At 44.6% G+C, this 23,913-nt stretch overlaps 1 protein-coding gene across 2 annotated transcripts in view; it reads right to left on the minus strand.

Annotated features, from left to right (window-relative positions):
- The window catches only part of LOC308462075 (corticotropin-releasing factor receptor 1), a 71,138-nt gene that overhangs the window by 37,650 nt on the left and 9,575 nt on the right, over nt 1-23,913 (minus strand). The window contains exon 2 of one of the 2 annotated variants that reach the window (XM_080979442.1): nt 10,647-10,731. The exons of the other annotated variant lie outside the window; for it this stretch is intronic. Within the exon in view, the coding sequence (XP_080835568.1) occupies nt 10,647-10,731 (85 nt within the window). The remainder of the gene's footprint in view (nt 1-10,646; nt 10,732-23,913) is intronic. 2 annotated transcript variants of the gene reach the window in all.

Below are 23,913 nucleotides of genomic sequence, written 5' to 3' on the forward strand. Positions count from 1 at the left end.
TTGTTTGAGTACCAAGGCGTTTGAGAACCAAGGTACCACTGTATTTTGAAATAAGTGAAACAATGCACATTTACCATCTAAAGACACACACAAACACCCCGCCACCAAAAAAATTAAGTCCACAAAGTCCAGAGTGATAAAAATTAACTAATTGCACCACTGGATACTTGGGAACCGCAACAGCTTTTGCAGAGCAAGCCTATGCATGTTTACTCCGAAGCAAGCCCCACTGAGTTTGCTGGGGCTTGCTCTCAGCTAAGCGTGACATTGTTTGAAGCCTCAGCAGTTTAATTGATTTCCAGCGGCACACCCATGTAGCTTGTCGGTAGGGCTGGATGAGAGAACTGTTGTTGTTTGATTTTAATGAGAAACTACCTTATTTGCAGGGACGTGGGTGGTGCTGTGGGTTAAACCACAGAGCCTAGGACTTCCCGATCAGAAGGTTGGTGGTTCGAATCCCCATGACAGGGTGAGCTCCCGTTGCTTGGTCCCTGCTCCTGCCAACCTAGCAGTTCGAAAGCACATCAAAGTGCAAGTAGATAAATAGGTACCGCTCCGGCGGGAAGGTAAACGGCGTTTCTGTGCGCTGCTCTGGTTCGCCAGAAGCGGCTTAGTCATGCTAGCCACATGACCCGTAAGTTGTACACCGGCTCCCTCGGCCAATAAAGCAAGATGAGCGCCGCAACCCCAGAGTCGGCCACGACTGGACCTAATGGTCAGGGGTCCCTTTACCTTTTTACCTTATTTGCATGAATGTGAGAATCGAAACACAGCTATCCTTTGAAATTTCCATTCCTCCAAATTTTGCAAGGCAGTTCTCCAGCCAAACAGAAAATACAAAATGAATAATATTAGGGGGAAAGATGCACATGGGAGTGAAAATTACATGCAAAGCGCCTTGTATCAGGTGAAACTGCTTGCAAAAATGTTAAAGTCGCATTAAAAAGGCTGTATATTGGAAGAAACACACACTAAAATACGGACAAGTTTTCAGGAGGATTGTTTAAAAATAAATAAATCATAACATACTGCAGAGATGTGGAAAACCGAATTTAAGAGTGGAATGATGAAAAACATGGGGAACTGAAATTGAAGCGTTTCTTCCATCCTTGCCTGTCAGTCACACTGTTTGGCAATTTAAGACCATAGGAGAATGACTCCATATTCAAAATTTCCCAAGCGCAATGAAAGAGGAAATAATATCAAAGAAATGCAGTTCTCTGAGTGTGGATCCTTATGTAGTCAGAATGGCACTATCCATGCACAAGAAAGAGGCTGGCAGCCAGTGGGCTTGGAAGAACCCCAAGATTTGCAGAAGTACAAAAAATTATTTAGAATCCTTCCGAAAGTGTTTGCGTGTGGGGATATAAACAGCCCAGTGGGAACTAAGTATGCCTCACTGGCCGCAGAGTGCTGGCAGCAAGGGAGGGGGATGGAAAAACAGCAGGCAGGAGGAATGTAATGGAGTATCCTGGAACAGGACATGATAGGATGGACCCTTGAACAGGAGCATTCCACACTGCAACATTTCATTGCATGCCCCCACTCCCACGCCCCATAGTGGGTCCTAGCTTTTGCTTATAAAATACCAAGTCACCTCACACTTAAGTCTGTCCCCTTCTGGGCCCTCTCCAAAGGCGTACTGATTAATGTCAATCGCAGTTTGCAAATGGGATCAATTAACAGATAGAGTCATTCATTAAAAGCCTGAGAATTAAATATTTATTTATTTAAGGTAAAGGACCCCTGGATGGTTAAGTCCAGTCAAAGGGGACTATGGGGTTGCGGTGCTCATCTTGCTTTCAGGCCGAGGGAGCCGGCGTTTGTCCACAGACAGCTTTCCGGGTCATGTGGCCAGCAGGACTAAAGCGCTTCTGGTGCAACGGAACACCGTGACGGAAGCCAGAGCGCCCTCCCTGCTTCAAAGTCTCTGGAAGATTATGCTTTTTGCTCAGGCTTTCCTGGGTTGTTAAAGGTGGAGACTGCCCTTTTGTATTTTAAGAGGCTATATTTTATTTTTGTATTTCATGGCATGTTTTCAGTGTTGTTATGATATGCTTCGGTTTGCTCTACACCACTTAGAGATGTTTTTATAGTAAGCAACCTAGAAATAATATTACAGGCCCCATACCCCCTTTCCCCCTGGAACCCATAGCCATGCCATAAAGAGAATAAAAAAATGCAGGCAGCTGCATTCTTCCACTCAATATAGACTGCTGTGTTGATCCTATATATCATTATGGGTATACAGATTAATAAATATGGTATATAAATGAACAGCAAAAATTATTTTTTAACTTTTAAAAAAGCCGTTTTAATTATAATGTTTTGCTTTACCATATATTTAAATTAAGGATGTTTTAGTGCCCCAATGGACTTGTTATTGGGTATTTTAGTTATGTATTGATTTCATAGTTGCAAACACCTTAGAAGCCAATCTGGCATATTAGTGGTACATAAATTAATATATAAGAAAATAATAATAATTACAAACAGACGCATGAGCAGCAATACATAGCACAATACCCAGTTCATTAGAATCAGCATGAAGGTAATTATATAGCTTCCTGGGAGTATAGTTTTGCTTTGTTTTCAATTCGTTTTTATTAAGGATTTTCTTCTGTTACAAAACAAACAATGAAATGTACATACCCTGGGAGAATAGTTGGATGTAATTGTATAGTTTTCTGGGAGTACGCTGCAACGTACTCAGTGGTGCTTGCTTCTGACAGCACAGATTCACCTTGTAAAACACACTGATTTTAAGGCAGCTGAAATGCGACATTTAGCTTTTAATTAGAAACGCAAACAGTTTTGTAAAGAAGGGTTATCATTAAAACTCCGTGGCTGAAGTAGGGATTCCATCAAAGGAAAGGAAAGAAGTGCCTAGCCTCTGCTTGGCTGTTTCCCTCATTCTCTATGCTAATCTGTCATAAATAATAGTAAAAGTGGAAAGCTTCATGGTCAAATTATTCCCTCATCAAACCACTTGCCCTGGCCCTCTGGAAGATAATGCTATCACTCCTGTTCTAAAAAAAAGTTCAAGAGCTGCACTCCTTTATTTTCCCTCCATTGATGTTATGGAGCACTTCCACGATTAATTTAACTCAGTGGTGCCACCAGAGCAGGACTGGGACTCAGCAGAATCAGCAGAATGAGCAGGAAGGCCCCTAAACACAGCAGGGTTGGCATACCTGATTATGAAGTTAGTGGAATAAAACACACAATCATCTAATGAGGGGGGATGCTCCTGTGAAATAATTTAAGACTGGAAAAACCGGTGTCACCATTAAGTCCAGAGTCTAAAATTATGTAACAGCACCACTGATTTAACTTAGGACCCCCAGGGCTGAACATCTTGCTAATAGTTCCCACCAGCACCACCACTCTGCCATGTGACGGGCAGTTTGATTATGGGTTGGCTTGCTTGTGCATCTTCCCATCTGCTTGCCGCTTTCTTTGCTGTATCAATCTTGGCAGGCGTGTAGCAAGCGGCAAGCAAACAGTGCATCACCCAGACACTCTCTGGGATATTAATGGACGAGGAGCCCAAGAAGCCACTGGCACTATAGGTTTGGGCATGACAAATGGCAGGGGAAAGCAGCGGCCATCCATCACGCCTGGCACCCAAGGGCACGCGGCAGCTACCAAAGCAAAAGGAAAGAGGTCCTTTAGGGTGGAAAACAAATGAGAAACAACAAGGCAGGTTCCTTTCCCAGCCAAAGAGGGGAGGGAAGCATTTCGTCACATCTTTACTGGACAGATGACTCTAGTTTAGAAGCTCTGGAGCTTTGTGGGAAGCTGTGAGCATCCTCAGTCTAGATGGTTTTCTGCTACTGGGAAGATACTCTGTGCATGCTAAGAGGCATTCCTCTTGAGTCTGCCTGGCTGAAAATGTGCGGGAAATAAATTCACAGCTCTGAGACCTCCAGTTGCGGTGGAACTGTGCATTCCACCCTAAGATTCTTCAGAGGAAAGCCAAGATATAAATTAGGTAGAGCGGTTGGCAGTAGTGGCGTGCGCTGAAATTTTCTGTAGGGCCAGAAGCGCCAGCTTGTGAGGGAGATTGGGGAGGGGGCGCATGACATCTTGATGTCCTGGCATCATGCATGTGGGCATCGCGCCTCCATCCCTTAGCCAGGCAGAAGCTTCTTGGGCTTTGGGAAGGAGGTGCCAGGGTTCTGATAGAAGAAGAAATCCAAGTGACGGATTGTAGGGAATCAAGATATGGGAGGGTGGAGAGCCCTAGCTACCTTCATGCACACCTCCTTTTTGATGCTAAAATTTGATCCAACTGTGTACATCAACAGAGGTGAGTGGTGCAAGGGCACCCTCCATGTGGCGGTGACTCCCTCCATCATCGATCCAGATCTTGATATCCTATCAATGAGCAGACATACCTCTCCAAACACATTCTTTAATACTAATCTAATACAATGTGTTCAGTGTCTGAAGAGTTTGCGAGCCGCGTTTAAAAAGCGTTGCCTTTTCTCAAACAGATATATTTCTCCTTCTTCTCGGTATTCATTGATCGGTGGGTATATACAAATAGGTTGATACATGAATTCGGATAAGATGAATCTATTGTGTGGGGTAAATAAGGAAAAGTGTGAAGGAGAACACAAATCAAATCACAAAAGGAAAAAGTAATGGATAGATGACATAAGGTTCTGCACCAGTTTAAGACCCAGCAGTATTTTGAAGTTTTAATTTATGGGTTTCAAAAAGTGCCATATTTTGCTTTTCAAGTTAAAGAGAGATTAAAAAAATATATACTAAGCATGGCATCCAGTGGTGTTTTTTTAATGGGGAAAAAATAATAGAGCAAGTAGATGTTTAGGAAGCTGGATTTATGCTCATTTTTTTCTTGTGCACCTGCAGAATCACAGTTTACCCACAGCCCTGGTTTTCACTAATAATAATAATAAATATATAAATATTATTTATTTATACCCCGCCCTCCCTGGCCAAGGCCGGGCTCAGGGCGGCTAAAACCAAATATATAATACATTAAAAACACAAAACCAAACAACTGATTAAAACACAGCTCAAAATCACAGTAAAACAAAAATAAAATTAAGTGGCCAACCCACGAATCACAGCCATGAAGGTAGGAATATTAAATATTTTCCAGACCTGGTTACCCGTGCTGGTCCCATATGGGCCGATAGAAAGGGCCAAGGGGGCCACTTATATACAGGGCTTCATTTATGGCATGCCTTGTAAATAAAGTCAGAAAAGTTACTAGCCAACCATTTGTTACTAACGCTTCCGCTTCCACACGACAGTGCTAATGATGTTGGTCTATGTGGAGAGGTTCGCTGACCATTGGCAGGCCAGAGGTAAATTATGTCTGGAGAAATGGGGGCAGGGAAAGGGTGACCTTATGGTTCTCCCTGCAGCCTCTTTCAAACGGGACTGACTCACCTGCTGAAAATGCCAATACTTAATTTCAGGCAACAGTTTTGCAAAGCCCTGTAAATGAGCAGCTTGGCAGAGACATCTATCATCCGCAATCCGTAAGGCCCATCCATCAACCCCAAAAACAAGCCCACGATTCCTCGGCCAGTGGCAGTGTTTGGCCAGGTGTTTTGCAAGCACACATCCTCCTCTCCCTCTGTCTCTCCTCCCCAGCACTGGTCTTTCTACTGAACTGGCCTAAGGAGGCTGCATACCTGTAATGCCCCTGGTTGGTCTTCAGCTCAGTTTTGCTCACAGCAGACTCATAAGAATTAGGAGGACTAAGTTAGGTCCGTTCGCTTCATTGAGTTTATTCTGAGAAAAATGTAGTTGGCTGCCACTATCTGGAGTTTTATCCTCCCTCGCCCTCCCTGCCCAACCCACATCCTCATAGATAAGTGAGTAAAATGGATCTGAAACCAAAGGAGGAAAAGCAAGAAAACGTTTGTGCATATTTTGTTGCGTGTGTTGGAACCTGTATCCACAGAGGGCCTGGGAATCCCAGGATAGACTGTAGCTTGGTGTTAAGACACCGGCTTTGCATGCAGAAGGTCTCATCTTCAATCCACTGGTGTGCCCAGGTAGAGTGGGGGAAAGTGCCAGCCAGAAACCCTGGAGACCTGCTGCCAGCCAGTGCAGGTAACATTGTGCTAAAGGGATGCATGACTCTAACTCATTCTAAGCTAGCTTCCTGTGTTTGTTAGCTATTCCATTTATATACCACTTTTATCTCCCAAGGATCTCAAGGTGGTGTATGTCTTCATCCTCACATCAACCCTGTGAGGGAGGTTAGGCTAAGAGATGGTGGGCTGGCCGAAGGTCACCCAGCGAGTTTCATGGCCAAGTGGGGATTCAAACCCTGGGACTCCCAGGTCCAAGCCCAACACTCTAACCATTGCACCACACTGGCTCAGCGTTCTTCACATTCTGAAAAATGACCCCTGGCCGCAATGCTGGCTCCAAAAATCTGGGGATCCTTAGGCAAGACGCATTCAACCTGTATTAGGTGATGCTTGAAAACTGTGGGTTTAAATACTGCCTTTGGGTGGAGAGCATTTGACCCACCTGCTCCATTTCCTTCCCTACCCAGATGCCTTTGCCCCTCTGCATACCAGGACAGAGAACCATTGAAGCAAAAGCAATAGGGTGACCAGTAATGCATCGCCAAAGAAGAAGGTCTTTTATCACCCCCCTCCCATAATGATGGGGGGAGAGGAGAAAGAGGCCACCAATTTGCATTTAATTTGCACATGAGAATTCATATGCGTAGATGGGAGATTTAGAAATAATTGCTATAATTTCAGTAGAAATGCAATACATCTCACCGTAACGGCGAAGACACCAGGCGACTTGGTTGCAGGCACCAGCTGCTGCCAGCTTCTGATGGGCAACTTCAAGGCTCCTGCTTTCCCTTTTTCTAGTTCCTTATCTTCAAACTGACTGGACAGTCCTCAAACAGAGGGCACCATCAAACATTTATTCTACCTGTGATGGATTTCCACATGAGGCCTCCAGGAGGAAAGGAGAGAGCACTGAGCCACAGCTGCAAATCCGATAAAAGGCCAGTTATAACGGAGGGTGTCTGGGATGTGGGTGGCGCTGTGGGTTAAACCACAGAGCCGATCAGAAGGTTGGCGGTTCGAATCCCCGCGACGGGGTGAGTTCCCGTTGCACGGTCCCTGCTCCTGCCCACCTAGCAGTTCAAAAGCACATCAAAGTGCAATTATTAAATAGGTACCGCTCTGGTGGGAAGGTAAATGGCGTTTCCGTGCGCTGCTCTGGTTCACCAGAAGTGGCTTAGTCATGCTGGCCGCATGACCCGGAAGCTGTACCCCGGCTCTCTCGGCCAATAAAGCGAGATGAGCGCCGCAACCCCAGAGTCGGCCACGACTGGACCTAATGGTCAGGGGTCCCTTTACCTTTACCTTTTAATGGAGGGTGTCATGTACTTATCAAAGGAGCCCTGACAGATGAATAAGGCCCTGGGGAGGAGCAACTAGCCAAACAGGTCTCGCTTTCTGTCTCCTGCCTAGCCTAGAACACTCTCCATTCCCTTTACACTTAACCCATGACCCAAATCAGAAACTCTTCATGCGAGCGTGCTTTATAAAATTACTCAGTATGATTTAATGACTTGGCAGATGCAATCCACACGAAGGAGTAGCTGCGGCAAAGCGTGCTCCTTAATTAGGCAGGAAATTAACTTGTAAGTTAATTAATATGAATTTAATGAATGCCATTTACACCGGGCATTTCTGGTTTGGGTGGAGGAGAGTCTTGACTAGTATGATTCTAAGCCCAGTGTTGTCACACACAAGCTGGAGAAGGGAGTTTATCCATACTGTGTCCTCGGGTCTCCTACCCCACTGCACACAAATCACTGAACTATCCTCAGGGCTAGGAAGCATAACAATGGCTCCTGCCTCACTCATGAGTCAATATCAGCCTCATTCCCCATTCTTTAGGCGATTAGAACCTAATCAGGACTGGGATGCAAGGGCGGAAGAAGGGGTGTGTGGAAGGGGGTGTCGCCCTCAGTGTCACCACTGAGGGGGGTGACAAAATGCTGGGCAGCCCTCACTGTGGGGCCTGCAGTGCACCCGAGCCACGCGTCTCACAAATGGTCTGCCTGCTGCCTCCCCCCCCCAGCTGTAGGGCGGCTGAATGGGAGGAGGTAGGCAGACGCCTCGGAGGCCCCGTGGAGCGTCCTGCCCTGGCTCGCCCCGCCCCGCAGGCCACTGGCCTTGGCCCCGGGAGCAGGGCACGTGCACCACCCTAGGCACCCGATCGGCTTGCTCCGCCGCTGCCGGGATGAACCTTTTTCAGTTTGAGGGTGACATTCCAGGAACCTATAGTTGGAAAAGTTTCAGGAAAGGAGCATTTGAGGATTGAAATAATGTTTGTTTATAGAAAGTGGCTTTGTTGGCTTTCATATTGGATCAAACTGCAGGAGGCAGTGGAAGACAGGAGTGCCTGACATGCTTTCGTCCATGGGGTCATGAAGAGTTGGACACGACGAAACGACGAAACAACAGCAGAGTGAATATTGTTTCTTTTACAGCGAACAGATGAAGAATTGGAACTTCTTTATTTTCTGAATCTTATTTTTCTATCTTTCTCTCTTAACCTCTCTCTCTCTCTCTCTCTCTCTCTCTCTCCCATTTTTGTGTTTTTATTGTATCTAGATCAAAGTCTTGGTTTGGGTTTTTTAAAAAAATAAAAAGGGAAAAGATATTAAGTTTTGTATTTTTCTCCATAAACCTTAAGAAAATATTTTTTAAAAAATAAATGAAGGGGACAACCAAAGTGATCAAGGGGTGGAGCGACTCCTTTTTGGAGAAGGTTTGCAGTATTTGGGACTTTTTAGTTTACAGAGAAGGCAGGGAAGAAGTGACATGATAGAAATTTGTAAAATTTACGCGTGGAATGGAGCAAGTAGACAGAGAAGAGATTTTTCTCTCTCTCCCGTAACACCAGAAATCATGGACATCCAATGAAGCTGAATGTTGGAATATGCAGCTTATTATGTACTCAGTGGTCTGTGTTTGCCTGAGCTTGAGTCTGGACTAAGGAATCGGAGCCCCTGTGTTCTGATTTGATACATGATATCCAATCCCAGAACATTTCAAGACTTGGGCCTCTGCCATTTGCCCTTAAACACTAAGTTATGATTCGCAGCTTGGACGTTTAGACAGCCAATCGCGTTGGGAGTGGGAGTGGCCCAGGCCTTCAGAAATGTATATAAGCAGTTGCTTTGCCCCGGTTGTCCAGTTCTGTTAGTTCAGTAAAAGTTCTTGCTGTTATCACTGTGTCTTGCCTCGTGGGAACCCACCTACACTTCACAGCTGCCCCAACCTTAGCGTTATCACCACCACACTGTAGCCAACTCAGCTATCCAGGCTCTAGATGGCCCCCAACTTAGACGGCTTTAAAAAAACATTGGACATATTTGTGGAGGAGTCTAACAATGGCTACTAGCCATGATGGCTGTGCTCTGACTCCACAGCTGCAGGCAATAATGCTTCCAAATACCAGTTGCTGGAGATCACAGGATGGAAGATTGCTGTGATTCAGGTCCTGCTTGAGGGATTCCCCTACTTCTTGCAATCTCCCCTCTCCATCCATGAAAGCAGGAGGCATCATCAAAGCTCAAGAACACGGTCCAGCCAGGCAAAAACTGAAGGGGAAGCGGGGGGGGGGCTGGAGAGTTCCAGGGGCTGCATAGAGAGGCGTGGGCTGGATCTACACTGACCTGTTTAACGTTATTAGAACGGTATTGGATATATCGTTCTAAAACATCACAGGGCATACTTGGGGGGGGGGGAGTGTTTCTTATCTCTGTCAGAATGCTGTTTCCCTACTGCTAGTTGCTGGTTGCTCTGCAGCAAAGGTGTCACATTTTAGTAATGCATAATGAACGTTAAAAGTAGAATGTCATGCGGCCATATGGTTATCCAAACCATTCCTTAACCCTTCCTTAACATTAAAAACATAGCATTGTTATCAATTTACCCCATTTACGATGGGGTGGAAGGTTCACAGGCTATGAAGGACTTGCTCATAAATTTATTGACAGCTGCACATATTATTGTAGCTAGGAAGTGGCAGGGGCAAGCAGAATGGTATAAAGAGGTGTAGGGTATAGCAATTGATGATAAATTAACATATGCCATTAAGGTAAGACGGGGAATATGCAGGAGAAATTATTTTGAGGAGATATGGAGGGTGTTTGTAGAATTTGTACCGTTAAAACGGAAAGGGGTCAATCCATCGCAAGAGGTGTTGAAATTTTGGGAGGTTGGATAGTTACAAGGGAAGGGTCTCAGTGGTGGGGTGAGCGTTTTTATTCTTATTTATTTATAATTATTACTTTGTCAAAATAAAATTAAAAATTAAAGAAGAAGAAAAAGAAGAAATTAAAAACCATGAGTGTAGATCTGTCCCTGGAGTGTCACTCACGGCCTCCAGGCCTGAAATTCCCTACCCTTGGGTCTTAAAGAGTCAGGTTATCCACTGCCAACCATTTACTGAAGCCAGGCCACTGGGCACAAACCTTAGTCTCAAAACACAGAGATCGACCTTGTAGTCTCAAAACCTTGGTGAGTGCTTGCATTTCCCCTGTCCACAAAGCAGGATAGTGTAATGGTTTTCCGGAGACAAGAGCCAAATAGCAGGAGCCCACTTACCAGTGATGTTGGTGTCCAGAGAAAGGTTCTCACAGTGTTCATCCTGGATGGAAGCTGCGGCAAGGTTGATCCAGAAGAGAATAACCTGTGTGAGAAGGAGAGGCTAATGCCGTGAGGCTGCAGGGGAGGAAATGGTCTCTATACCCTTCCATTCTCTGTCCTATTCCCTCTCTCAATTGATAGTTTTGGGGCAAGGTCCTCCAGAGGTGAGGCAGTCTCCTTTGCCAGATGTATTCTATTGAGGGGTTCTGTAGGTTGTTAATTGACTCATTAGTATGCTCAAACCTTTGATGTGCTTTAAATGAATTGCTAACTGGAATTGTCGTGTTGTAGCAGTATTAAAAATGTTATTGTGGGTTATGACTTTTCTGCTATTTTCTGTGAACTGCTCTGGGTGCAGTAGATTGGAACCAGAGTAAGGCTGCAATTCCTATACCAACTTACCTGTGATCAAGTCCCATAGAAGTCAGTGGAGCACACTTTGGAGTAATCATGTATTACTCCAATGTATTACTAGCGCTGTAAGCTAGTTGTACTTTGTTCCCTTTGGAATCAATGGGTCTTAAAATTAAGTCATGACTAGCTTGTTGAATTGATTGCACTGAAGTGCGACTAACTTAATTTGGAGCCAATCCAATGCACTTGAGGAAAATGTGGCTTGCAGATAACTGGACTGGACTGGACTGGACGACCTCTGAGGCTGCTTCCAACTCTTAAAATTCAGTAATGTTATGAGTCTATGGCAGCTCATTCTGAAAGGCTGAGTGGAGTGTAGGAATGACTGCAGTAATGTGGTTTTTCATTCCACCAGCACAAATGTTGGAGAGCAGAACTGTGAGAAAAACTGAAACAAATATCCATGAATGTTCAAAATTGGCAAAAAGGAGACCTTGTAATTTAAACGCTGAATGGTGGCTTTTTAAAAAAACAAACGAGCTAACGTTTCCGAAGGTACTAAATGTGCATTTTTATATATTGGCATATTTTAATTGCTTTGGCAGGCCCCACTTAACAAGGAAAGCTCATGTAAATGTCCAATATTCTGTTATACTTGGGACATATTTGATCATTCAGAGTATTTTCAGCATGGGAATTCCTCTATCCATTTTCCTTCATCCCCCACTGATTGCCTGTAAAGTGCCATCTCTCCCCTCAATGAATATTCCTTTTCAAAACTGCAGTGAGGTTCACAAGCAGTGTGAGATGATGATAGCAGCCTGCTGTAAGTAGGGTTGCCAGGTCTGCTGGATTCTGGGTGGAGAAATCTTTCCATCCTTTTCTTCGCTCCTGTTTATAGCGCATCGTATTAAAAAATAAAAATGAAAGCGCTGTCCTCTGATAGTGTAATTACCTGCTTGTGGAGCGAGCAGGCACCTATATTGCTCAGGGTAAACCTTGAAGGTGCTATGACATATGAAAGGCAAATGTGAAGGAGGATGCCTTCCTTCAGCCTAAGTAACACTTGCAGATATATGCTGATGAGAAGGGTACACTGTTGGTCCAGACATTTCGGTGTCTGCAACAAGATGTGATTGCTGTGTCAGGAAGTGCCCTGACAGCTCTGGAGAAGGAAGATGGATGGGGTTGCAGCTTCGGAAGAATTCGCCAACAGGGCTCTGGACACTCTCATTACAAGATAATTGCCGCACTTTATTGGGCAAATAATTCTTCCTGCTGTTTACAGCCAAACAGAACAATGTCTCTGGGAGAGAGGGGGAGAGATGCTTGAATTAAAAAGGCAGAATTTGATTTCTAAAAGGAAAGATGTCACAGCTCTAGGCTCTCTGAAATGCATGCCCTTTGACCAGGAGACCCGCTCTTGTAATCTCTGTGGTCTATGCAGCTGCATTCGGACTGCACAATAAATAATAATAATAATAATAATTTTTATTTATACCCCACCCTTCCTGGTTCAAAAACCAGGCTCAGGGCGGCTAACAACAAATTTAAAACACTTATTTGCAAAAGCAGCATAAAATACAGTATAAAAACGTGAACAACAATAAAATTCAAAATTCGGAAATCAATTTAGGGGAAATAAGCATTAGGTAATCACCAGGGCTAGCTGGCTGAATTGGTCCTACTTGGGCCAGCGAGGAGGCCAGGGGAGAATTAGCTGTGGGGTCTCAGAGCAGGTAACAATAAACCATGGTTTAGCCCTGGAGTGTATTAAATAGTAATAATGAAAATGGGGAGACTGAGGACATAATGCCTGTGTTTAGATGTCAGGATAAAGTATGGGTTTAAACATGCTGTAGCCCAGGAGTATGTGAAACAGTAATAAAGAAAAAGAGGTATCTGAGCATATACAGGCTGTGTTTGGGCACCACAGTAAACTACGGTGTAGTGTGATGGAAACATGCCTAGCTGCTTTCAGTCTCATGTACTTCCCCTCCTCTTTTAGCATGGCCACAGGGAGAAGTCTGGAATTTTTTGCTTCCATTTCCCATTAACTGAACCCAGCACATTGTGTTTGATCTTAACTATGGTTTGTTTGAAAGAAGCCAACTTCCAACCATGATTAGTGAATCCATCTTAAAAAACGAAACAAAAAAACCCATAGTCAACATTAACCATATTTAGGATTCAGACTAATCCTAAACTTTGCTGAACTGAAATCAGAAGTGAAAGCTTCTGATCTACACCTTGCGGGGCGCATGCAAGTATAGGGAGGAGCCTCGTTAATTCCCATTACAGCAAACTATCATTAACCATGATGTCCAAATACAGCCTCTGTGAGCTCATCACCCTTATCCTTATTGCTATTTCACATGCTCCAGGGCTGGAGTGAAGCCCCAGCTCAAATGAAACCCAAGAATGAAGATTTACGTATTCTGGAGGTGAAACAAATGAAGAAGACAAGGCAATGATGGGTTAAATTATCTTGTTGAACCCTACTTGTATCCCCTGCACTTTTTCATCTGACAGAACCACTAATGGATAATCATGAGAGTTTGATTGAATAAATGTGAGCACATGAATGGCAAGCTGATTTCTTTGGAGTGTCACCCGTATGCCACACGAACTGTAGGATAAATCTGAAAAGTTATTAACTCATTTGAGCAATTTGGAAACAAAAAAGAACACCACCCCAGGTCCTTTTCTTCACTGAGCCATGGCTCAGTTAATTCTCATTCATGATGAGCTTCCCCTGAATGCTTTTTTTTTTTTTAATGGCCTTTGCAGTAGAGTACCTTCTGCTCTTATGAACAGGGATTAAAAGTGATGGGCTTGTTTAGGAAAAGGAATCAGCAAGCTTTGAAGAAGGTTGGTGGCAGGTCACCTAATACAGCTGACAAACTGGCCTTTAACTCTTAATTAAAAGGGAGGAGGGAACCCAACATGGCAATACCAAGAGTTGCTGCCAGGGTACCTTAGTTCACTTCCAGACAACCTGTTTATTATGCATTATTCTTTGTTTGTGGAGAGGTTATACATCATCACATCAAACATTTTTATCTCCACACTTTCAAGTGCATTTTCCCGTCACTTTCCTTACAGTTAAATAGAGAGAGGAAAGAAAGTCAGATTTCTCTGGGTAGGCAGGTTCTCCAAGAACACAAAATCATATTTAATTGTACAACCTGAAATTCCCTGGAAGTAGTCTTGGGAGGGCATGGTGGCAGACTTCAGAAACACACAAGCCTTTAGGGGAAAGCCAGCTCCCTTTCTGCTTTTAGAATGAAAGTTGGTGTTATACCGTATTTTTCGCCCTATAGGACGCACCATCCCATAAGGCACATCTAGTTTTTTGGGGGGGAAATAAAGGGGGAAAAAATTATTTTTCCCCCAGGCGGGGGCTGGGGCGGGGGAAGCCTGAGCTTCCCCCAACCCCAGCCCCCAGAACAGGCCGCTCTCTCGAAGCCGTGGGAGCCCAGTGCCGGCTCCCGCTGCTTGCGGAGAGGTGCGCGAAGCTTGGACGCACTGAGCTCAGCGCGCCCAGGCTTCAGCATGCAGGCAACTTTCCGCAAGCAGCGGAAGCCCAGCGCCGGGCTCCCACTGCTTGCAGAGAGGTGCGCGAAGCCTGGAGAGCGAGAGGGGTCGGTGCACACTGACCCCTCTCGCTCTGCAGGCTTCAGCGAAAGCCTGCATTCGCCCCATAGGACGCACACACATTTCCCCTTTATTTTTGGAGGGGAAAAAGTGCGTCCTATAGGGCAAAAAATATGGTAAGTTGCACACTCGATGAGGTCAGGGAATGGATCTGATTCTCCCTCTCTATGGGATCCTTTAAGCTGAAAGGGCTCTGTGCCTTCACAGCCCCTTTGGGGTGGTTAAATGGGATTACAGGGGAAGCACATTCTCCCTTGAAATTTAACCTCCTAAAGAGAACTACTAATTCATGTTCTAAAGGAACCTGGAGGGGGAATTAAGTTTGGTGGATGCAGTGCCCAACCTGGTGATAGTCAGAGTTGTTTGACAGTGGAACAGACTACCATGAGAAGTGGTGGACTGTCCTTCCTTGGAGGTTTTTAAGCAGATGTTGGCCATTTCTCATGGATGCTTTAGTTGAGATTCCTGCATTGCAGGGGGTTGGACTAGATGACCCTCGGGATCCCTTCCAACCCTACAATTCTATTATTCACATACCCAAACTGTTGATTTAAGTGCACTGTGTAGTCATCTTCTAATGACGAAAGGGTTAAATCTGGATCTGAATCAAATATGCTTTCAGAACTCTTCCTTTCAAAATTTCAAGGTCAAATATTCACCATCTGTTGTCTGATTCTTTGAATATTTGTGGATATATACACTGCTTATGTGCTATCTTTTACAAGCAATGCTTTTTGTTCAGTATTCGATACTTGGCAATATATGACAGTTGACATGCAGTGGCAGTTAGTATTTGTCAGTATTTGGTAGCAACCACTGATGATGATGATGAAGAAGATGATGATTTTATTTATACCCCACCTATCTGGCTGGGTTTCCCCAGCCACCCTGGGCAGCTGCTTTGGGCACAGAATTGACCTGCACCTTCATGGACATGTGTGAGTCTGAAATGACTCCCAGGCTGTGTACCTGGTCCTTCAGGGGCACAGTTACCCCATTCAGGACAAGGGAGTCCCTCATGCCTGCCCGCCACCTGTTTCCCCAAAACAGTACTTCTGTCTTGTCAGGATTCAACCTCAATCTGTTAGCTGCCATCCATCCTCCATCTGCCTCCTCCATCTGCCTCCAGATAATCACACTTCCACTGCATTCACAGGATCAGATTTGAAGGAAAGGTAGAGCTGGGTATTATTTGCATACTGGTGAACACCCAGCCCAAACCCCCTGATGATCTCTCCCAGCGGCTTCATACAGAAGTTAAAAAGCATGGGGGAGAGGACAGAGCCCTGAGGCACCCCACAAGTGAGAGCCCAGGGGTCTGAACACTCACCCCCTAACACCATTTTCTGGACACGGCCCAGGAGGAAGGAATGGAACCACTGTATAACAGTGCCCCCAGCTTCCAACTCCTCTAGATGGTCCTGAAGGATGTCATAATCAATGGTGTCAAAGGCTGCTGAGAGATCCAGCAGGACCAGAACACAGCTTTTACCTCAGCCCCTGGCCCACCGGAGATCATCAGCTAGAGTGACCAAAGCAGTCTCAGTCCCATGATGAGGCCCGAATTCTGATTGGAAGGGATCCAAGTGGTCCGCATCCTCCAAGCATGCCTGGAGTTGTTCAGCGACCACCTGCTCAATCACCTTGCCCAAGAATGGAAGATTTGAGACTGGGCGATAGTTGGACATATTGGCCGGGTCCCAAAGATGGTTTTTAAAGAAGCGGTTTAATAACCGCTTCTTTAAGCAGGTCTAGGAAGACTCCCTCACAGAGGGAGGCATTCGCCACCCAGCAGAGCCTATCGCCCAGCCCTTCCCGGCTCGCTTTTATGAGCCAGGATGGGCAAGGAACAAGAAGACAGGTGGTCAGTTTCACTCGTCCAAGCAGCCTGTCCACATTCTCAGAGGTAACAGATTGGAACTGATCCCATGCAAATTGACCAGACACTCTCCTGCCCTGGCCCCACTACCACAGTGGAATCTACCTCTTTCTGAATCTGAACAACTTTATCTGCAAAAAACTTTGCAAAATCATTGCAGGAGATCTTGGGGTCTTCACCAGACCCCGATGGCAAAAGTGGTTCTGTTAGATTGCGAACCACCTGAAAGAGTCTCCTGCTGCTGTTTTCTGCAGATGCAATAGAGGCAGTGAAGAAGGTCCTCTCCGCTGTCGCTATCACCACGTGGTAGGCTCGACGTTGAGCTCTAACCCATTTTCAGTCTGATTCAGAATGAGTTTTCCTTCACCGGTGCTCTAACCGTCTCAGCGATTGTTTCATCGCCCTCAGCTCTGGGAAAACCATGCAATCAGAGAGGACGCTTCAGAGCCAGACAGCCAATAGCCCTGGTTAACTCTGCATTCCAGTGGGCCACCAGAGAATCTGGTGCTTGTCTTTGCACTTTATATTAAACACATGGCTGCCAGTAAAACTATGGCAAAAGTTCATTTAGCTCTCCCTCATTGATGTCTAGTACAGGAATGGCTAACATTTTCTGCCTTGGGGCCACATTTGATGATTAACCACCCTCTGGGAGTCATGGCAGCAGTGGGCGTGGTCAAAGCATATGCACACGCGCACACACAATGTATACAGATATACAGACCACATCTAATACATATACAGCTAGGGATGGGGCAGAAATTTGATTCAGTTCGCATTTAAAGGTGAACCTACCTAATCTGCACTTTCCCAAGTAGACAAGAACCATCCACTGAAATTCACACTTCTTGAAATTTTGCAGTGCAGTTCTCTGGCCAAGCAATGTGTACAAAAAAAGCATATACCAAAGTGTGCAGAAAAATGCACATAGTAGTGAAAATAGCATACATTAGAGGAAACTGCTTTGCAAAAATGAGTATATTAGGCAAAATTGCATTCAAACAACTGTACATTAGGAAAACAAAGACTAAACACTGATAAATCTTCAAGAGGTTTTTTTAAAAAAATAAAATGCAACCTGATGAGGAAATGTGGAAGACTGAATTTAAGATTAGAAATATGAGAAATCGAAAGTGACACATTTGGCTTTCCCTATATTCAGAAAACACTCTCAGCAGCCACATATTTATTGTACCATCTACACTGGCCCATAGTTGTACACAACAAATGCTTATTTAGTTAATTATCTGCTTAGAAATCAATATGTCACTACTGTTGGAATAAATGAACATGAGAAGGGGTTGATTTCATTCATGAGCTGAAAATAACTGAGTGGATGAGCTAATCACAGGTGCAAGGTCAGCCAAGCCATTTGCTATGTCAAAGGCCGAGTACCCTGACTATATCTAAATAAAAAAAATCCTTCCAGTAGCACCTTTAAGACCAACTAAGTTAGTTCTTGGTATGAGCTTTCGTGTGCAAGCACACTTCTTCAGATACCTGAAGAAGTATCTGAAGAAGTGTGCTTGCACACGAAAGCTCATACCAAGAACTAACTTAGTTGGTCTTAAAGGTGCTACTGGAAGGATTTTTTTTATTTTGACTATGGCAGACCAACACGGCTACCTATCTGTAACTGACTATATCTGTGATTAATGTATGTCAGCTCCGTCAGTTTGTCTGTGAGTTGTCAGTCTGTTGGTATTACCTGTCCATGTTACATTTTGAATTACTGCAGTTTATTTGGAGCAATGGAGATACTTTGCACTTGTAAGTAACTGTATATGTCTGTATCTATGTCCAGAACTATTTTACTGAGCCTTATCTTCTACCACATTAATTTGGACCTTACACTGCTTCCTTGTGGTGAATGGTACTGGGAGCAACTGTGTGGGTATCTCACCTGAAATTCAAAACAACTATCTCAGGTACCATAGGCACGCCGTATCTTTAAAGCACATTCTTTCCCTCATAGAATTCTGGGCAATGTAGTTTACCCCTCACAGAGTCACAATCCTCAGCAACCCTTAACGAACTACAGTGCCCAGAATCCTTTGAGGTAAAGAATGTGCCTTGAATGTGCTTCAAAGGTATTGTGGTGCAGCCTCAGTTCAGGTGATATTTCCAAGCTATTTAGTGGTGAGGATGGAGAGAAGAGTTTCTTTTTACTAAGTGGCACAAGCAAATAATTCACTGTGTGGGAAACCTTCAGCCAAGCAATGCATAGTGCTTGTTTAGCAACACTGCCATTAGCTCCTTCCCCCACCCCACCCCATGGGGTACTACTGTGATTAACAGCCCACACTTTTAATCTGCAATTAATCACGGCAATTAAGGCTTTTAGTCCTAGTCCTAAGAGCTTTCTTTTCTTTCTTTCTTTTTAAAAAGATAGTGCTCTGGACTAGTAGAAAAAGTAGAGATAGCACACAGAGAGCACCACATACAAAAATGTGATGCCCACTAAGGCCTCGTCTGCACCAGAGATTTCAAGCAGTATCTTCAAACAGTCATGGCTCCCCCCAAAGAATCCTGGGAACTGTAGTTCATTAAGGGTTCTGAGGGTTACTAGGAGACCCCTAGTGCCCTCACAGAGCTACAGGCCCCAGTGTGATTTAACAATCGACCCCTCTTCCCAGAGAACTCTGAGAACTGTAGCTCTGTGAGGGGAAGAGGAGTCTCTCAACAAAGTCCAGCAAACTACAGTTCCCATGGTTCTTTGAGGGAAGCCACGACTGCTTAAAGTGGAATAATGCTGCCTTAAATGTACTGGGCAGAAGAGGTCAGAATGTTTTATTACATGTTGAAGTGTCCATGAGCATTTTAACTTCTGTGAAGCCTTTTCCTTCTTCATGCCCAGCACTGAAATGCAGTCTACTAGGCTAGCAAGGAAGCAAACAAACAAAAAAGCCGACTTCCACCAGATGGGCTGGGAGAGGAGGATCAGGTCACCACACACACACCCCGCTCTGCATTTCCATACTGGTCATGGAGGAAGAAGAGACTTCCCTGCCTTCAGAGCTAGCATGGAAACAGAGAAGGATGTTGGAGTTGGGACACAACGTTCCGTTCCTCTGCCAGCCCACTCACTCATCTGCATGCAGTTCCTGGTCACAAGTTGTTAACACAAGGCTGCTCCCAGCAACGTAAATCCTCTAAGTCTAAGAAGAATCTTCCTTGCTCCCACATGAACCTGCCTGAATGATAAGGCCGTCTTTCTGAAGCTCTTCCATGGATGGGTTGGCCAGGTTGTGAGAAAGCACTGGGCTTAAATCTTAAATTGAGGCTCAAACAACAAAACAATAATATTTAGAATATACTGGACCCCCTTGTTGGAGACGCAATAGGGATAATGCTTCTTTAAAACATATGTTTTTCCATTGTCCTATAGTGAAAGGTTTTTGGCAGAAAGTAACCGAAACCATCAACAGAACTGTACGGAACAACCTTACATTTACTGAGCAAAATATCCTCTTGAATTATATACCCAGCACATGGAACCTTGCAAAAGGACAGTATAAGTAGACTCTCCGTGCCCTTACCACAGCAAAAAGACTGATACTGATAAAATGGAAAAATAAAAAGGCTTATACTGTAAAAACTTGCAACAAAGACTTATACTGTACAAACTCGCAACATATGAACAACTTGCATATAAACGCAGACTTGCCATGGACTAATTCAATGATATTTGGAATCCATTCTTACAAATACTGTAATAGGTTAAGATCTGGTGAAGTACAATAATAACCTTGTAAAAGATACAGTTTTTCCCCCTCTCCCCTTTCTTTTCCCTTCTACAAGGGCTCTGTTTCTCTTTCTCTCTTTCTCTTTTTTATTTAAGTCTCACCATGTTTAGTACACATATAATTATGTAATTTTTGAACTTTCAATAAAGATGTTAAAAAAGAAGAAGAAAGCATTGGGATGCCTTTAATATACAGTGGGTTTGGGGTATTGTAACTTACAAGTGCAGGTCAATAGATAAAGGATGATATACTGTCTACTAAGTTACTTAGGTGGTTGAGTTTACATCAGCCTGGAGGTGGAGCAGAGCCCTCCAAAATCAGCCAGTGGCTTCTACATATTTGGGGGGACACCCTAGCTTTCCAGTGGGGCATGAGTTTGCGAAGTGATTCACTTTTTTTAAAAAAAGTGGAACAAAACTGTGATCTTACGGGATGTTGTTGGGAGTTGAGTTCACAGAAAGATGGAGGAAATTACAAGTCAGGCAGAGTGCAGCCCTCTTCATATGTAGATTACATGCATGCATTACATTCATATGTAGATTACATACATGACTGAGTTAGCCCCACTTGCAACATAGACTCATAGAACTGCAATGCAGGAAGGACAGCTAAAGTGTCCCTGACAGATGGTCATCCAAACTCTGTTTAAAAACCTCTGATGAAGAACCCCATCACACCCTTGTTTTGAGTGTGGACCTGGAGCTTCTAGGCATGAATAGCTGATCCTGTGCAGATAGCTCCTTTTCAAATGCCTGCACTCACTGGGCAGATACCCCTGGGCAGCCGTCTGATACCAGGGGTAGGGCCAGACTCCCAGTCCCAACCCCAAGGCACCACGTAAACCCCATTCAGGTGCATAACACAATACACGGGCATGTGGGAGTCTGTGGTTGAGAGCAGCTGCAAGACTTGTTCCTGTGTCAGTTTAAAACAACTCTGCCCACCCACCCAGTAAAATGGAGGACAGAGGCAAAAAAGGGGGATTAACCCGGCTCCCAAATAGAAAGAAATGCCTCAGAAGCATGTGTAAATATAACTGTGGGCGAGACTCAAAGAAGCACACCCTATGGGGGAAACAAGGGAACGTTGCATTCAGAAGCAAAAATGTTAAATCGTTTTTCACGATGGCAGTGCAGACACCATTTAAGCATCTCGCTTGCCTTGTAAGCAAGCTGTAACTGCTCAGAAATCTCCAGGAAGAATGAGGGGGAGGCAAATAACTTGTTTTTGCCCTGTTAATCATTCCCTCCTCCACCACAACATTTCATCTCTCTTTCCACTACCGCTGGAAGATAATTTCTTTCACAGAAGAGGTCACTGTTTCTAAGCTGGATGCCAGCATCAGAGAGAGAAAGAGAGAAGAAAAAAGAGATACATGGTGTCTGCTGTTCTTTTCTCCTCCCCTCTCACCAAAATCCTAGCCCTTAATTACCAACTCCAGGATCAAGAGGGAAAGAGCTTGGGCCAGACGATCTCATTGCACTTACCTCTTCCACACTTTGTAAACTGTTTAGAAACCTATTTTGGCATTAAGCAGTATATAAACGTACTATCATTGCTCCTGGTACTGCTAATAATATTGCTCCAAACAGAAAATGGTGTCTGGGGAAAGGTTCTAAAAAGTCCAGGTACCACTTTTTCTTATAATCTCAGTGGTTCAGACCATATGCGAATCAGATTTCTTGCTACTGTTCCTTTACGACATACACTAACAGTCCCCACCCCAATCAATGTAGAAGTGTATACATGTCCAGCTTCCAGATTTTTCTAATAATCTGACGTCTTGGGCTGCGTTTGTCCAAAATTGCAGATCTGCAACATGGAAGCATAATGGGCCAGCAAGCCGTTCTCTCTCTCACAGAAACAAACACACACACAATCAGCTACAGGACTGCACAAAGGATGACTTGAGATGAGTTGCTGATGGCTCCTTAATGGTGCTAATGGCAGGGAAATTACTGGAGATATTTCTGAAATATTCTGAACCAGAGAGCTACCAGAAGATGACTCCCATTGATGGAGAGAATGAAGCTGATGGGAAAGTCTCTGTGTGAGGGGTAACTAAAGAAGCATTTTTCTGACTGTTGGAAAGTGACTCCAGACTGAAGAGGAGAGGAAGAGTGTGAGCTATATGATAAAAGCAACTTGGGTAAGAATGACTCTGAGGATCTGAAAGCATTCGGGTGGCCAGCTGTTGTCCTTTGCAGAGGATAAAGGTAAAGGTACCCCTGACCATTAGGTCCAGTCATGGATGACTTTGGGGTTGCGGCGCTCATCTCACTCTGTAGGCCAAGGGAGCCAGTATTTGTCCACAGACAGCTTCTGGGTCATGTGACCAGCATGACTAAGCTGCTTCTGGTGAACCAGAGCAGTGCACGGAAATGCCGTTTACCTTCCCGCCGGAGCGGTACCTATTTATCTACTTGTACTTGACGTGCTTTTGAACTGCTAGGTGGGCAGGAGCTGGGACCGAGCAACGGGAGCTCACCCCGTTGCGGGGATTCGAACTGCCGACCTTCCAATCGGCAAGCCCTAGGCTCTGTGGTTTACACCACAGTGCCACCTGCGTCCCTTGCAGAGGATAGCCCCTCTGTTTGAATGGCTGTCCAGCCAATATCTGGTTTAAAGGTAAAAATAAAACCCTAAACAGAGAGAGGGAGGGGCTTCATCCAGAAAGTAGTCCCACTGAGGCCAGTGGAGCTTACAGTACTTCCAAGTAATTGTGCATTGAATTGCAGGCTTATCCACATATTATAAAACCCCGTAAGTCTCTAGTGATCTCTTCTTCCAAGGGAGCTAATTCCTGGTAACTTCTCATCATTCACAGTGCCTGTATAGGGCCAGCAGAGATCTGTTGTAACTCTGTACATGAACTTTAAAAGTTATATTTCCTTGAACATTGATCCTATGCATATTCACACCAAAGTTAAGTTGTGATCTCTTTGGTGCTTACTTGCTTGCACTAGTGACTGGTGCTTCCTGGGTAGGGTAGGAAGGAAGGCAGAGAGGTCAACAGTACTTGGATCCAGAGCCAACAGGAGGCAGAACCAACTAATTCTAGTTTGGTTCCAGTTCTTCTCCCTGCTGAGTTATACAAAGGCAACATCATGACTAAAGAGGAGGCAGTTGACAGACAGGGCTGCCTGCTGGACTTGTTGTAAATAAGAAAGCAGACAGGTGGGAGCAGGCTGAGAGTAGGCAAAGGTTGGTGGGGCAGTGCCCCATTTACCCCAATGGGGCAGCATCCAATGCTTGCCATACTCTCCAAGACATGGGTCTTGGACAACTGTCCAAGAATGAGGACAGTTTTGATTACTCAAAACAGGCTTATTGTCACTGTGCTATACAAATTGCACACTTCAAGTTCGCCCCACCCAAATCAAACATTCCACCAGGATGAAAGAACACAACACACCAATACACAATCTCAAATAATACACATATCTCTCAATAAACCATTGAGCTTGTTTAACCCACACTGAAAATCTCCTACAACATTTCAGGGCCTAGTTACAGAGTGCTGTCTGGTGGTACCATTGACTGCCCACAGACTAAAATTACCTCAGAACGGTTCATTATAGCCTAGCCT

Source organism: Podarcis pityusensis (assembly GCF_964106645.2).
Source record: "Podarcis pityusensis genome assembly, chromosome: 13".
NCBI classification, from domain to species: domain Eukaryota; kingdom Metazoa; phylum Chordata; class Lepidosauria; order Squamata; family Lacertidae; genus Podarcis; species Podarcis pityusensis.